The sequence below is a fragment of the Geotrypetes seraphini genome, chromosome 9 (assembly GCF_902459505.1).
Source record: "Geotrypetes seraphini chromosome 9, aGeoSer1.1, whole genome shotgun sequence".
Taxonomy (NCBI): Eukaryota; Metazoa; Chordata; class Amphibia; order Gymnophiona; family Dermophiidae; genus Geotrypetes; species Geotrypetes seraphini.
The window spans coordinates 175,813,574-175,829,448 of record NC_047092.1 but is presented as its reverse complement, the minus strand read 5'-3'; the positions used below and the strand labels follow the sequence as shown (position 1 = coordinate 175,829,448).

The window sequence follows — 15,875 nt, the reverse complement described above, 5'->3', positions numbered from 1 at the left end:
GCAAATCCCTTAGGTTTGCCAGTCTCCTTAATAAAGGTGTTAACTCCGACTCCTCTAGAAATCAGCCGTGTGCATACACTCGAATACCTTGTGTTCTTCCTTCATCACCTGTTCGATCAGCTCAGATTTCATGGGAGGTTTAGAATACTGGCCTGACAATAACCCATGTCCCAACTTAGTCCTATGAAAGAGAAAAAACAAAAACCACATATTTGGGGTGACGGAGATTTTATGCCACAGGAGCTCTGATTATAACCGGACTCCGATGTTTCAATTCTTCCCTCACAGCTGAAAAGCCTCCTTAAAATCTGCTCCCCCTCATGCACAAAAAAAAAAAAAAAACCCCTCCCCTGCTCCCACCTGCTCTCCCCACTACCCATGAGGAGTCCTCATTGTACTTGCTTACTGATAAAAAGCTTCTAGATTTACCGATTCCCTACAGCTGTGCCAATCACTCCGCTATGGGTCCTCAAATCCAGTCCTCGAGGTCCACAACCCAGCCTGGTTTGCTGGATTTCCACAATGAATATTTATGAGGTCTATTTCCCATTCACTACTTCCATTGTATGCAAATAGAGATCTCATGCATAATCATTGTGAAAATCCTGAAAAACCAACTGGATATGGTGAACCATGAACTATGATTTAGGAGCTTTCTAAGTCCAGAAGATGCTGGCATTGATTTCAATGTTCCTGCTCTCCCCAGCAGTTAGCATCTTGTATTTGTTAAACTGTGCCTGCTTCCAGCACAGGGCAGACAAGACCTTTTGATAACACAATATGTTTTATAATTAACTATTTATATGGAGCAAAGGCTCTTTCCCATAGCCTGACAATCTCCCGAAGGGCAGAAACCACTTCCTCTGGGTCTAGCTTTCCACAGAGCGGAGCTGAAGATTTGAGGTGGTACACTTTCTGAAAATATGGCAGCATGCGTCCCTCTCCTGGCAACTCAGCTGTTCGAGTTTAATATCACAAACTCGACCCTTGACGCTTACATCTGTGTGTTGAAATCCTGTGTTGGGTCCAAAGGAGAGTAGTCAAATATTCTGGGCAGGTTTCCCACATACCTGGTGAGTGACAGAAAAATATTTTATGTAAATAACAGAGCGGCTGCTACATGCCACCGTTGTGTCACCGTGTCAACGTCCACTCGATCCTATAAAATAGCGCTCACAAGTGATAGAACTATGCCTGTTATGCATTTGGCTCCCTGGCCCACAGTCTCACCTGGTCCATAGGTTAAGCCAGCCAGCCATAGGTTCAATAGTGCACAACGGGGCATGAGTCAGGGGTGTCTTGCAGTTGTGCATTTCAGTTAGAGAATACTAGCGAGGCCCATATTTTCCAAACAGCGCCTTGAAAGTGGCCGATCGCATGTCAATCTCGCAATGGCGCCATTTAGAGAATCACGCCTCCGGCAAAAGGTAAGTGCCGTAAACGTAGGCTTTCAAGGTGCCGTAAACGTAGGTTTTCAAGGCTTACATTTCTGGTGCCCACCTTCGACGTGAACCGCGCCTACTTGGGTGCTTTACGGCGCTTAACACCACTCCCGGTGTTAGCCGCGCTTACAGGGGCATTAGGTGCCGCAAAGTGCCTCCGGAAGCGTGATTCCGGTGCCATTTTTTAGGCGCTGGTAGGCCCCTTGAATTTTCTTTTAAGTCCTCTTTTAAATGGCGTTTTGGACTTAGAGTCTTATCGGTACTCAAATTAAGGCTTCGTTCATAAAATATGGGCCTTAGTGATTAATTCTTCTCTATGATTCTGTACGCCTGGTAGCACTATATAGTAGTAGTAATTCACCCCAGTTCCCTTAACGCACATTACGCTTCGTTAAACCCCAGCGCTACTTAATGAATTCCCCCCTTCACAGGCCAGGAGCCTTTTCTGGCAGGTTAAATGGCTATGAATATCGACCCCTTAAATCACCTGCTTTTCGATCAGAGGCGCTGCAAACCGGCCTGGTTTTCAGGATATGGCCGACAAATATTTTGATTTTGTCGTGGAGGCGTAGAACCAGACTAATTGCCAATAGCACAGCTTGCATGCCAACACCAGGTTTTCAAATGAGGACCTGACCTCTGCTCTAGGAAGGCCACAGGAAGCGACAAGCACGTGCATTTCTGCTAAGGGCTCAAAGCACACACGCGCGTTTCACGATACACCAGCAAGACGCCCAACGAGGAACTTACATGCGCTGAAATTCGGGGATACTGAAGATGAGCTGCATGACTGTAATGAGGTAAGAGCTGTTTCCCGGGTTCCTTATGCCAGTGTATCCAGAGCCGTACATTGGCTTCAGCTTCAGCCCCGCCTCCTGAATCACTTCCCACTCGCTGACCCGAGGTTTCACATCATTGTCCGTCACCCCGTTCTCTGTCTGAAGTTAAAACACTGCGTAAGCAACACTGTGCTCTACTGCAGTGATTCCCAACCCTGTCCTGGAGGAACACCAGGCCAATTGGGTTTTCAGGCTAGCCCTAATGAATATGCATGAAGCAAATTTGCATGCCTATCACTTCCATCATATGCAAATCTCTCTCATGCATATTCATTAGGGCTAGCCTGAAAATCCGATTGGCCTGGTGTTCCTCCAGGACAGGGTTGGGAATCACTGCTCTACTGACACCAGCTTTCTGCCTGTGGGCTTCTTTGTGAAAATCAGCTCTAATTCTGTCAGGGCTTTCTGGAATTAATCTTTTCTACTTTATGAAAAGTGTCTGGAGGGGAGGGGGGGGAAGCCACCATATAGTACCAGTAATTTCATGTAAATAATTATAAACATTACCCCTTGGTAGGCAATTCCGGTCCTCGAGAGCCACAGGCAGGTCAGGTTTTCAGGATATCCACAATGAATATGCATGAGATGGATTTGCATGCACTGCCTCCTTGAGATGCAAATCTTTCTCATGCATATTTATTGTGGAGATCCTGAAAACCTGACCTGCCTGTGGCTCTCGAGGACCGGAATTGCCTACCAAGGGGTAATGTTTATAATGATTTACATGAAATTACTGGTACTATATGGTGGCTTTCCCCCCTCCCCCTTCCCCTCCAGACACTTTTCATAAAGTAGAAGTTTCAAGTTTATTCATATTATTTGATTGAACGCTTTTCCAAATTACAAAGCGTTGTACAAAAGATAAAAATATGATTTTAGAGAAATCACTTATACATAATACATTAATCAGACCTACATGGGTAATTGAATAGGTAATAGAAAAGGTTAATTCCAGAAAGCCCTGGAAATGTGGACGTCAGGTAACCCTAGCCCAGGGTTAGGCAACTCCAGTCCTCGAGAGCTGGAGCCAGGTCAGGTTTTCAGGATCTCCACAATAAATATGCATGAGAAAGATTTGCATCTCAAGGAGGCAGTGCATGCAAATCCATCTCATACATATCCTCCTTTGGAGGACATGTCCGGGGGTCCATCCTGGTTTTCAAAACCCAGCACTTTGTTCGGATTTTGAAAATGCTTCCCGACAAAACTCGCGTCGGGAAGGGGCATCTGCGCACTTGCGCAACATCATTGCGTCATGTCCACGAATGCTGTCTGTGGGCAGGGCTGGGGGAAGGAACAGGGCGTGACAGGGGCAGAACTGGGCAGTCCTGGGGGCGTGGCCATGGGTCCGGATTTTCCCACAGGAAAATCCGGTAACCCTACCTTGGGCCACATGATATGATCCAGAGAATTGTGAACAGCTAAAACGGAAGCCTACAGTGGTTGTACCCAAGAGAACACAATGGGTGTGATTTATGGGAAATGTTTACTTGTAGTTTTCCAAATGTGGGAGGTAGTAATTGGGCAGTAATATATTACAAGTAATGCATTATTTTTCACAGTAACCCACCTTGAAAAGTAATTAACATATTCCTGTTTTATATTAATTTTGGAATGTAACTTACTTACTCAACAATGGTTATTCATACTTTTTAAAGTAATATATTACTAGTGAAATGTTGCCAGTAGTATATTATTGCTGCTCTTACTTACCCTTTCCTTTGACAATTGGCATTTTTTCCTCTGATTTAAATTTATTGTCTATTGTTCACTGCTTTGTTATCTCCTTAGGACAGATGCAGTGGCATAGTAAGAGGGGTTCTGGGAGGGGGGGTCTGCCCTGGGCGCCGTCTTCCTCGGGGTACTGGCACCCCTCCTGCTCTCCGCCCCTTCCCACTCCTCCCCCTGCCACATGTACCTCGCACATGTACCTCATGTACCTTTTAAATTTCGACGCAAGCAGCCACGAACTTGCTGCCACGTCGACTGCAGCGCTCTCTGGCGACGTCACTTCCCGTCACTCCGACATCTAACTCCTCCTGCAACAATTTTCCTTCCTTCTCTCCCCCAACCCCACTCACAACTAATATGCTCTCTCCCCATGCACCCATCTCACCCTCCCCTCCTGTGTGCAGCACCTTTGCCTTCCCTCCCCCTTCAAGTCCAGCAGCACCTTTGCCTTCCCTTCCCCATCTGCCATGGCCAGTAGTAGTTCTCCTCCCTTCCCCTCCTTCCCTGTCCAGCAGTACTCCTTCTCCCTTCCCTCCTTTCATTCCCCATGTTTAGCAGTACCTCTCCTCCCTTCCCTTACCCTCCTCCCCTGTCTAGCAGCACCTCTCCCCATGTCCGCAGTACCCCTTCTCTCTTCCTTTTCCTTCCTTCACCCTTCCCCATGTCCAGCAGTACCTCTTCTCCCTTCCCTTTCTCGTCTCCCCTGTCCAGCAGTACCTCTCCTCTCTCTAGCAGCAGCTCACTGAGCGCTTTTAAAATTCCCCACACAGCTGCCGCTAGTGTTAGTTTAGCTGCGTTTTCATCAGGCAGCCTCAGGGCCTTTTCTAGGCCAGCCCGCCTCTGACGAAAGAGGAAGTTGCATCATCGGAAGTGAGTCGGCATAGCAAAGGCCCCAAGGCTGCCCGAAGGAATTGCCGGCTAAACTAATGCTAGCGGCAGCTGTGTGGGGGGAAGTTAAGCACACAGTGAGCTGTTGCTGCCGGTCCGGAGGGGGTGTTGGGAAGAGAAGACAAAGATGGGAGATATCTGACGGCAGAAGGAAGTTGTGAGACATACAGCACCAGTGCCACGTACCCCCTGACAATAGTACGATGTTCAGAACCTCTGATGTAAATGATGGATATTTGTTCAAACAATTATGAACATTTTATTATAAGCCACCTAGGTTTTAGGCAGATAATAAATATTTTAATTAAATAAACTACTTCTTCTTAGATGCCATCGACTCATGTACAAGTCCTAGCGACTTGATGAATTACTTAACTACTTAGGGCCCCTTTTACAGAGCCTCGGTAGCGATTCCCAGCGCGGCAAATGCGACACAGCCCATTCAAGTCCAAGAATAGCCTTACTGGGTCAGACCAATGGTCCATCAAGCCCAGTAGCCCGTTCTCAAAGTCACCAATCCAGGTCACTAGTACCTGGCCAAAACCCAAGGTGTAGCAATATTCCATGCTATCGAGCCAGGTCAAGCAGAGGCTTCACCCATGTCTTAATAACAAGACTATGGACTTTTCCTCCAGGAATTTGTCCAAACCTTTCTTAAAACCAGCTACGCTATCCGCTCTTACCACATCCTTTGGCAACACGTTCCAGAGCTTAACTATTCTCTGAGTGAAAAAATATTTCCTCCTGTAACTTCATCAAGTGTACTCTAGTCTTTGTCATTTTTGATGGAGTGAAAAATTGATCCACTTGTACCCGTCTACTCCACTCAGGATTTTGCAGACTGCAATCATATCTCACATTTGCCGCACCGGGACTCACCACTACTTCTTTGTAAAAGGGGCCCATTCCACCCTAAATTTAAGAGCGCCACTCCATTTATTAATGTTTTAGAGTTGTTTTTTTTTAAGTCTGCTACGATCCTTACCGTGTGCATCTGAAGCATATCGATACCGAAGTGCGCTAGATGTTTGGCGACATGGGGGTCTATAACGGCCTCTTCTTCTTCAAACGAATAAACATCTGCAGAAAGCAGAAGACCAACAGCCACAGAATTAAATGAAGATGCTGCACTTTTAAAATCAGGAGAAGAAAGGCTACCGAATTTCTGAACACAGTAACATAGCAAATGACAGCCGATAAAGACCTGAACGGTCCATCCAGTCGGTCCATTAGTTACATGCATTATAAATTCACAATTAACCTTTTCCTATCGTAATAAATTTTACGTTATGCTGGTTCCAATCGTAATTATTTTAGCAAAGTTTTGTTATTCACCGTTATCATTTACGGCTATTGTAAACATAATGTAAATAAGTCATAAGTCTGTAAATTCAAATATTTTGTGTTCCTGGCTTTTTATTAGTCCATACAGACTGTTTATCCACTGTCTGTCATTTTTGGAATGTCCCGTCATCCGGAACACACAATAGGAAAAGGTTAACTTGTCTCTTCTTTGATATTTCTGGGTCATAGACTGTAAAATCCACCTGGTATTGCCCTAGGTTCCAAATGCTGAAGTTGCCATCTAATCAAGCCATTGTGACATCACTGCTGAGGTTGGCTCTTAGGCACTGGTGGAATGAGGCATTATGACATCACAATCTCAGCTCTGGAATGTTGCTACTCTTTGGGGTTCTGCCATGTACCATAGTAACATAGTAAATGATGGCAGATAAAGACCTGGTCAGCTACAGAAACCCTGAGAAAATATCTAACCCAGCTCCACGGGGAGAACATCTTTAAAACCTACCAGAGACTTTTTCCAGTCTAAGGACTTTCACAACAAAACCCAAATTTCAGACCAAGTGACTTTCCCGCCAAAACTCAAATTGGTGGACTGTCCTGTTCCCAGTCAGATCAGTGAACCCACTATTTACAAAGTCACACTGCAGACTTCAGAGCATACCCTGAAGAAAGCGCATGCAGGATTTTAGCGTGCGCTAAACCTGCACTATGCAGCTAGAACTAACGCCAGCTCAATGCAGGCGTTAAGGTCCAACGCGTGCAGCAAATCAGCGCGCTCTATTCCACGTGTTAAAGCCCTAATGCAGCTTTGTAATAGGAGCCCTTAGTCGGGAGGGGGGGGCTAGAGGTTGGTTTACTTTTTTCCTTCCACACAGTGGGAGTGTTTAAGAGTCACAACACTCTGACTATTCTCGCAGTAAACCGGGGGGAGCGGTCTTGGGATGACTTTGGGGGGTATCTATGGGGTTTCTTGTTGTATTAAAATTGACCCATAAGTGCGCTCTGTATTTTGAATCTATACTTTTGATGTACAGTATTTTGTACATTTGGTTCACAATAAAATAGATTTTCACTAGATTAAAGTGATTTTCTTTCATATAACAGTGGTGCCTCACACAACGAACTTAATTCGTTCCAGGAGCAAGTTTGTTATGCGAAAAGTTCGTTATGTGAAACGTGTTTTCCCATAACAATACATGTTAAAAAAAATAATTCGTTCTGTAGCATAAAATATGCTAAGATGACATAAAAAAAGATAAATTTATCTTGTTAGAGCTGTTAGCATGATATAGAGGGGATATATGTGAAGGGGAGGGGAGACAGGGGTTTTGTTGATCCTTGCTGTGTATTATAATCACCCCCCACATACTCCCCAGTACCTTTTTTAATTCCTCCCATCTTTCCCAGCCAGTGGCGTACAGGCCAGAAGCGCAGAGATCAGGAGCAATTCCTCTGCACGCCCGTGTGGGCCCATGCCGATCTCCGAATGGCTGCAGTTAGTTCTTGTGAGTCCCGCGAGAGCTGACTGCAGCCATTCAGAGATCAGCGCAGGCCCAGGCAGTAGCACAGAAGGCTTGCTCTTGATATCTGTCTGCGCTTCTGGCTGGGAAATTTGCTAGACCACCAGTTCGAGTGAGCGGGTGAGATTAAAGTTGCAGCAGTGGTGGCTTTTTTTAAAAAAATATGTGGCGGCGGGGGGAGGTTTAAAAATATGCGGTGGCGGCAGAGGCTTAAAAATATGCAGCAGCGGCGGCAGGGGGGGTTTAAAATATGTAGCGCCACTGCACAGGGAGCCAGGCGGAGAGAGGGCAGTTAAGCGATGCTGCTCGGGCGACTTCGTTATGTGAAACGAAGTTCGTTGTGGGAAGCAAGACCTGAAGTTCGTTGTGCGCAGCGTTCGCTGTGCGAGGCGTCCGTTGTGTGAGGCACCACTGTACATAAAAATATTGGGGGGGGGATTCTTTTTCAAATGGCTGGAGAAAGTTATAAACTGTTGAGAGTGTATTGGACGGCTGGTACCAATTTTTGGAACTTCTCAGAATCTGACGGTCTCTACTCTCTCTCTAGAAAACTGTTAAGAAGTTACTATAAGTACCAGATGCAGATACTGTTGTGGTGTTTACCCTGCTACTCCATTTGAACCTACCATTTTGGGGAGGTCTTTATCAAAGAGGCATGTTTTTGAACCCTTGGCACAGGTGCTCCTTAACAGGAGGAGAAAAAGCCCTAAACATTTCTGTTCTCGAATGAAACACTGAGAAGCGTTTGCTCGCGCCTTCCAAAATATCCTGCACCTCTCACATTTCAGATTAAATGACTCTGTTCGGGACCAGGTTTTCTAAACCTTTCCCCCCCCCCCCCCCCCATTCTTTTCACAGAACTCCCAGGTAAGATGTCTGTGCTGGATCCAGGCTCACTCTCAGAACTCCCCCTCCCTGCTAACAACTGAGGTAAGTTTACAGAAATATAAATAGCAAAGAAGGCTGAAGGACCGTCGCAGGGGAACAAGACACCCTAGACTGGGCAAGGGTTGTTTTCAGCAACATCCTACCCTTCTCCACCCCATCTATGGCACTTAGGCTGTAGTAGGGTTACCAGACGTCTGGATTTCCCCAGCTTTTCAAAACCTGGCACTTTATCCGGGTTTTGAAAAGCTTCCTCGAAATCGCGTCAGGCAGGAAGGCTCCCGCACATGCACAGATGCCTTCCTGTCTGATGAGAGCAGGCAGCAGGGGGGCAGGACTGGAGTGTCATGGGGTGGGACTAGGGAGTCCGGATTTTACTAAAGTAAAATCTGGTAACCCTAGGCTATACAGCAGGAGTGTCAAAAGTCCCTCCTCGAGGGCCACAGTCCAGTCGGGTTTTCAGGCTTTCCCCAATGAATATGCATGAGATCTATTTGCACGCACTGCTTTCATTGTATGCTAATAGATCTCATGCATATTCATTGGGGGGAAATCCTGAAAACCCGACTGGATTGCGGCCCTCGAGGAGGGACTTTGACACCCCTTCTGTAGAGTTTTAGATGCCCCTATAAGCTATAAATGCAATCACGCCGGATATGCTTTGGAGAGTCTGGTCCAAGCTCGATTATCGCATTGATGTTTGCCGAGTAACAGGTGGGAGCGCACATCGAGTGTATGTAATGAACGGATACCATATGAAACTTTATGAGTTGATGAAAATGTAGCCTCAAAGGTGAAAGAATATTCCAATACATTTTGGTTTTGTAACCATTTAAAAATCAAAGAGTGTTTTTGTGGGCACCCTGTATTGTTATATATTGTAAATGTCCTTTTGTACCCCTTTCTGAGCTCCCAGGAGGACAGGTTAGAAATCAAAGCAGACAAATAAATACAATTAAGTACGCACCCCACACAGGAAAAGTCCTTCTATGCGGTCATTCTTCCTCCATTCTGAAGAGTCCACATGCTGTATTGCCTTCGCACCTACTAACCTGCACCATCCGGGGTGATTGTTCCCAGTTTCACCGCCAAGGGGTATCCCATCTCTTTGTAATGATCCAAAGCGTGGCCATTCCCCCCACGGCCATCAAAGAACCACCTCCCACACAACACGGAGCCATCTGTCAGGTTGAGCCACAGGTTGTCCCGCAGGTCGCATTTAGCGCACTTCCAGCCACTGTGGGGAAACCAAGAAATGGTAAAAAGAGGTGACCCGGAGAAAAACTATTTCACATTATTCACACACTAACAAGTTTTCAGCCTATCACTATGCTGGAAGCATTTGTCTTTCCTGCTGTTCAGGAGTTCTTCCCCTGGGAAAAACATTTCCTAAATCAAACTCCCGATAACTAATTTAACCATATCGGGCTCCAAGTCAACTGCTCCTTGCCCATGACGGAGTATCTGGCAAAAAGGACTAGTCTTCTATATTAAGGGCTGCAGGGCTGGCAGGACAAGATGTGTATCAGCAGGGGACACACCACCCTACCAGCAAAGCTACTACTTATCACTTATAAAGCGCTGAAAGGGGTGCACAGTACTGTATATTTTGACATTTATACATGGTCCCTGCTCAGAAGAGCTTACAATCTAACTTGGACAGACAGACACGACATATAGGGCTGGGGATGCAGAACCCAAGGTGAGAGCAGTTAGGAGTCAAAAGCACTCTCGAAGAGGTGGGCTGACATTTAGACGGTCCCTGCTCAGACGAGCTTACAATCTAACTTGGACAGACACGACATATAGGGTTGGGGATGCAGAACCCGAGGTGAGAGGAGTTAGGAGTTGAAAGCACTCTCAAAGAGGTGGGCTGCCATTTATAGACGGTCCCTGCTCGGAAGAGCTTACCATCTAACTTGGACAGACAGGCATGACATATAGGGTTGGGGGTGCAGAACCCGAGGTGAGAGGAGTTAGGAGTCGAAAGCACTCTCAAAGAGGTGGGCTGCCATTTATAGACGGTCCCTGCTCGGAAGAGCTTACCATCTAACTTGGACAGACAGGCATGACATATAGGGTTGGGGATGCAGAACCCGAGGTGAGAGGAATTAGGAGGAGTCGAAAGCACTCTCAAAGAGGTGGGCTGACATTTATAGACGGTCCCTGCTCAGAAGAGCTTACAATCTAACTTGGACAGTCAGACACGACATATAGGGTTGGGGATGCAGAACCCGAGGTGAGAGGAGTTAGGAGTCGAAAGCACTCTCAAAGAGGTGGGCTGACATTTATAGACGGTCCCTGCTCTGAAGAGCTTACAATCTAACTTGGACAGTCAGACACGACATATAGGGTTGGGGATGCAGAACCCGAGGTGAGAGGAGTTAGGAGTCGAAAGCACTCTCAAAGAGGTGGGCTGACATTTATAGACAGTCCCTGCTCTGAAGAGCTTACAATCTAACTTGGACAGACAGACATGACATATAGGGTTGGGGATGCAGAACCCGAGGTGAGAGGAGTTAGGAGTCGAAAGCACTCTCAAAGAGGTGGGCTTTTAACTGGGCCTTGAACACTGCCAGAGACGGAGCCCGCCATAAGGATTCGGGCAGCTTGTTCCAAGCTAACAAGAGTTTAGAGGGAATGACAGGAAGGCAACAGCAATATTTTAATACTCTGTCTTATAGTCAACATCCAGCTTTCACCACTTTTCTTTAAAGAGAAGGTTAAAACAACATGCAATATAATAAAGTTTGCGGATGATACAAAACTATGTCGGGCGGTTGGTTCTCAAAGGGACTGCGAGGACCTCCAGAAAGATCTAAACCAGCTGGAAACGTGAGCGACAAAGTGGCAGATGAACTTTAACATAAACAAATGTAAGGTGATGCATCTAGGAAAGAAAAACAAGGAACATGAGTACAAGATGTTGGGGGTGACATTAACAAAATGCGAACAAGAAAGGGATTTAGGGGTACTGATTGACAATACCCTAAAGCCATCGGTACAATGTGCGGCGGCGGCGAAGAAAGCAAGGATGTTAGGCATAATTAAGAAGGGGATCACGAGTCGATCGGAAGATGTCATAATGCCGCTTTATAGAACAATGGTCAGACCGCACTTAGAATATTGTGTCCAACACTGGTCTCCATACCTCAAGAGGGATATAACTCTGTTGGAGAAAGTGCAGAGGCGAGCCACGAAACTTGTCAAAGGAATGGAGCATTTGAGCTACAAAGAACGCCTCGGGAAACTGGGACTGTTCACCCTCGAGAGGAGAAGATTGAGAGGCGATTTGATAGAGACTTTTAAAATATTAAAAGGATTTGATAAGATAGACCAAGAAGCAGAAATGCTAACATTTTCAGATGTGACACAGACTAGAGGTCATAGCCTGAAACTGTGTGGCAGCAGGTTTAGGACAAATGTCAGGAAGTTCTGTTTCACTCAGCGAGCGGTGGGTGCTTGGAATGCACTCCCGGAGGAGGTTGTGGCGGAGACTACGGTACTGGGATTCAAGTGCAAGTTGGATGCACACCTTCTTGCATATCATATTGAGGGATACGGTAAAGTCGGGTCTCCAAAAAGGAGTACCTAATTGGGCCGCCGCGTGTGTGGAGCACCGGACTAGATGGACCTCGGTCTGATCCGGTGGGGGCGTTTCTTATGTTCTTATGTTAAAATCTCTCTTTGGCAGTGCTCATTATTATCATCATCATTATTATGGTACTTATATACTGCCCTTCACAAGAGCATCAAGATGGTTTTTGCAGTCAGATACTCTAAATATTTTCCCTATCTGGCCCGGCAGGCTCACAATCCACCTGGGGCTACATAGGGTTAAGTGATTTGTCCAGGGTCACAAGGAGTGGCACGGGGATTGAACCCCCCAACCTTAGGGTGCTGAGGCAGCAGTTCTAACCACTAAGCCACTCCTCCCGAGAGTAAGCATTAACCCCCTCCATATTAGAATTATTCCGCCTCCTTCAGAAGGCCAAGAGGGAAAGATCCTCGGCTCCAAGCCTGAACCTTGCGTTGGTCAACTATGATCTTTGCCAAAATGCTGAGAAGTGATCAGGAAAATCAGAGAAGGGCCAGCACTACAGTCCGACTTTTTTCATATTTTATGTTTCTATTGCATTTTATGTATGTTTTTTTGTGACTTGCTTAGATTGTTTGGATAGCGCAGGATTTGAAAGGAATAAATAAAAAGAAAAAAGTACAGAGCTGGTAACCACAATACATAGTAACTTTTATAAACTGGGGGAGGGAGGGGGGTAAATAGTCAAGCAATTTAAATAACCAAAAACAGCTTCTGGCCATTAAAATTGCTTGTCCGGAACTAACCTGGCATATTAAGAAGTATTTAACCAGATGGTGCCGAAGGAAATGCCTGGTTTGCTCTTAAGCCAAAACCAACTATTTGGTGGCCATTCCCAGAGCGGACTATAAGAAGGTAAGAGCTGCTATACTGGGACAGACCAATGGTCCATCTAGCCCACGTTCCTGTTTCCAAGAGTGGTCAACCCAAGTCACAAGTACCTGGCAGAAACCCAAAGAGCAGCAACATTCCAGAGCTGAGATTGTGATGTCATAATGTCTCATTCCACCAATGACTAAGAGCCAACCTCAGCAGTGATGTCACAATGGCTTGATTGTCCTTTATTTGGCTCACATAAGAACACAGAGTTATCATACTGTGACCGACCGAAGGTCTATCACTGTAGCCTGTTTCCAACAGTGGCCAACCCAGGTCACAAGTGCCTGGCAAGATCCCAAGAGATTAAGAGACTTTATGCTGCTTATCCTAGGAATAAGCAATGGACTTCCCCAAGCCCACTTCAATAATGGCTTATGGACTTTTCTTTTAGGAAATTATCCAACCTTTATTAAACCCTGCTAAGCTAACTGCTTTCACCACATTCTCTGGCAATGAATTCCAGTGTTTAATAGCACGCTAAGGGAGAAATATTTTATCCGGTTTGTTTTAAATCTACTACTTAGTAGCTTCTTCACATGCCCCCTAGTCCTAGACACTTAAGTCAGTTAAGTGCCGACATTCGGCACTTAAGCAGCTAGGGTAACCACATAAATTGGACCACAGAAAAAGTCAGGCCTATCTTTAGGCGGTTCACCATAGTCACTTAAGTGAGAATATCGCATTTAACCAGCTACTGTATGTTTTATCCAGTTACATAGGCCTGGATATTCAATACCATGGCCCGGCACTGAATATCTGGACATAAAGCAGCAGAAAATCAGCAAAAATTTAAGAGCCACCGGCTGGATATCTACCCCTAGGGTAATAAAACACAAACCTATCCACTAAATATCAGCACATTCCCACCAATCACCTCGAACCACTTGCTGGAGTCCATATGCAACTACACAAAGTGAAAGCACAAAAAAGGGAGAAAAATCCAACGTGGTCTGCAGTAAAAAACAGCAAGCAGAAAACAAGAAACAAACTGCAGATAATGTACAAGATGCAGGCGTTGTTTATCGATAAAAATGCAGTGACATATACAACCTTAGAAATATGATCTCGTATGATGCACACACACTATCACTATGTCACATTATTATTTATTTCCTAATGTTCACAACATTATTTTAGTATTTATGCTTACATTTATTAGGACCCCTAAGTAAGGCGTGTTATCCGAAACACGGACCGTGTCGGGTCCCTTGGTTGGCTATAAGGTTGTATATGTCACTACACAAGGTGGTACAGTGCTTTCCACATCCACAGGGATGCGATACTCCTCAACCCCACAAAAACAACGGAGTGGGCGTGGTGTAGAAACCAACTAAGCTTTATTGGATAACTGTGTTGCAAAAAGTTATGATGACTTGTGTTTCGGCCTACTGGCCTGCATTGGGAGTCAAATTTGCAATACAACAGTAATGTAGATCAAATACAATTGTGGTGACAATTCTCTGAAAAAAAAAAACCCCGTTAAAAAAATGGCACCATCCACCAATAAAAACGCTGCTAAATATGTCTGAAAACACTGTCCAATAAAACTTGGGTTAGTTTCTACGCCGCGCCCACTTTGTTTGCCATCCACTCCGTTGTTGGTGGTGTTTTACTCATGAAGGAAGTTTGTTCTTCTATTTCAAAATTCCTGAATCCCTTCATGGTATAACAACATTATAGTATACTAGTATTTTAGCCCATTACATTAACGGGTGCTAGAATATATGTCTGTGTGTCTTTATTTCTGTCTCTCTCTCCCTCCCGCTGTCTGTCTCTATCCCTGGCCCCCTTTGTCTGTCTGTCTTTCTGTGTCTCTCCCTGCCCCTATGTCTTTCTTCTTTTCTTTCTATCTATCTGTCTCTCTCCCTGCCTCCTATGCAGCACCATTTCTCTCCCACCACTTCCCTGTGCAGTAGCCACAGCAGCATTCCCTCCCCCTCCATTTCCCTCCCCCACACCACTTCCCTGTGCAGCAGCAGCGTTTTCCCCTACCTCCCTTCCCTTCCTGAGGTCTGGCCGGCTCCCTTAGTCCCTTACCGCCCCCCCCCCACCCTTCCCTTCCCTCGGTCCCGACAAACCTTCCAATTCCAGCAGCGTCTGCAGCACTCTACACACACTGCTTTGGGGCCTTCTACTGCCCAGCAAATCAGGGCAGTAGAAGGCCCCGAAGCAGCGTGTGTAGAGTGCTGCAGACGCTGCTTGAATCGGAAGGTTTCAGGACCCGCAGCCCTTACCGGACCCGAAGCGAGCTCTGGGGGTTTTTGGGATTTTTACGCGGGCCCAGCCAGAGCAGGAGGAGAAGCCTGGGAGCCAGGAATTAAAGATCAATGGAGGAGGGGAGGAGGGAGGAGAGCAGCTCCTCTCCCTTCCAGCTCTGGTCCGGCCCCCTCTGACGTCGCCCTGTCCAGTTCACACTCCGAAGCCACGGGAGACACGGCGCTGTACGGCCTCTTCTTTCTGCTGCCGCGAGCGTGGGTTCTGGGGAAGGACGGCAGCGGTGGTGGCAAACTTACAGGAAGGAAGGGAGGGAGTACTATATACTGCAATTTACAGCCTTCTCATAAGATCTTCAGATGTGCTCCTTATAGATTTTGTGCTTCTTGGCTTTATCCTTCAGACGGCAAGAGCCGCTGCGGCCGACAGGCTCCGCGCCGCCGCACACATGCGCACTCCTACCTGCGGGTCCCTACAGCGCACAGAAAACGGGAGCATGCAGGTAGGAGTGCACATGCGCGCTTAGGGCTTTATTATATTAGATGCCTCAGTCCCCCATATGATATATCAGTGT

At 46.2% G+C, this 15,875-nt stretch overlaps 1 protein-coding gene across 4 annotated transcripts in view; it reads right to left on the bottom strand.

The window, feature by feature from the left end:
* Positions 1-15,875, bottom strand: part of USP13 (ubiquitin specific peptidase 13) — a 94,520-nt gene that overhangs the window by 37,355 nt on the left and 41,290 nt on the right. For 3 of the 4 annotated variants that reach the window (XM_033959470.1, XM_033959471.1, XM_033959472.1), the window contains 5 exons: positions 9,663-9,847; positions 5,886-5,980; positions 2,193-2,380; positions 999-1,070; positions 88-181 (listed from right to left, as the gene is read on the bottom strand). In XM_033959470.1, coding sequence (XP_033815361.1) covers positions 88-181; positions 999-1,070; positions 2,193-2,380; positions 5,886-5,980; positions 9,663-9,847 — 634 coding nt within the window. The remainder of the gene's footprint in view (positions 1-87; positions 182-998; positions 1,071-2,192; positions 2,381-5,885; positions 5,981-9,662; positions 9,848-15,875) is intronic. The other variant, XM_033959473.1, reaches the window with a different exon arrangement.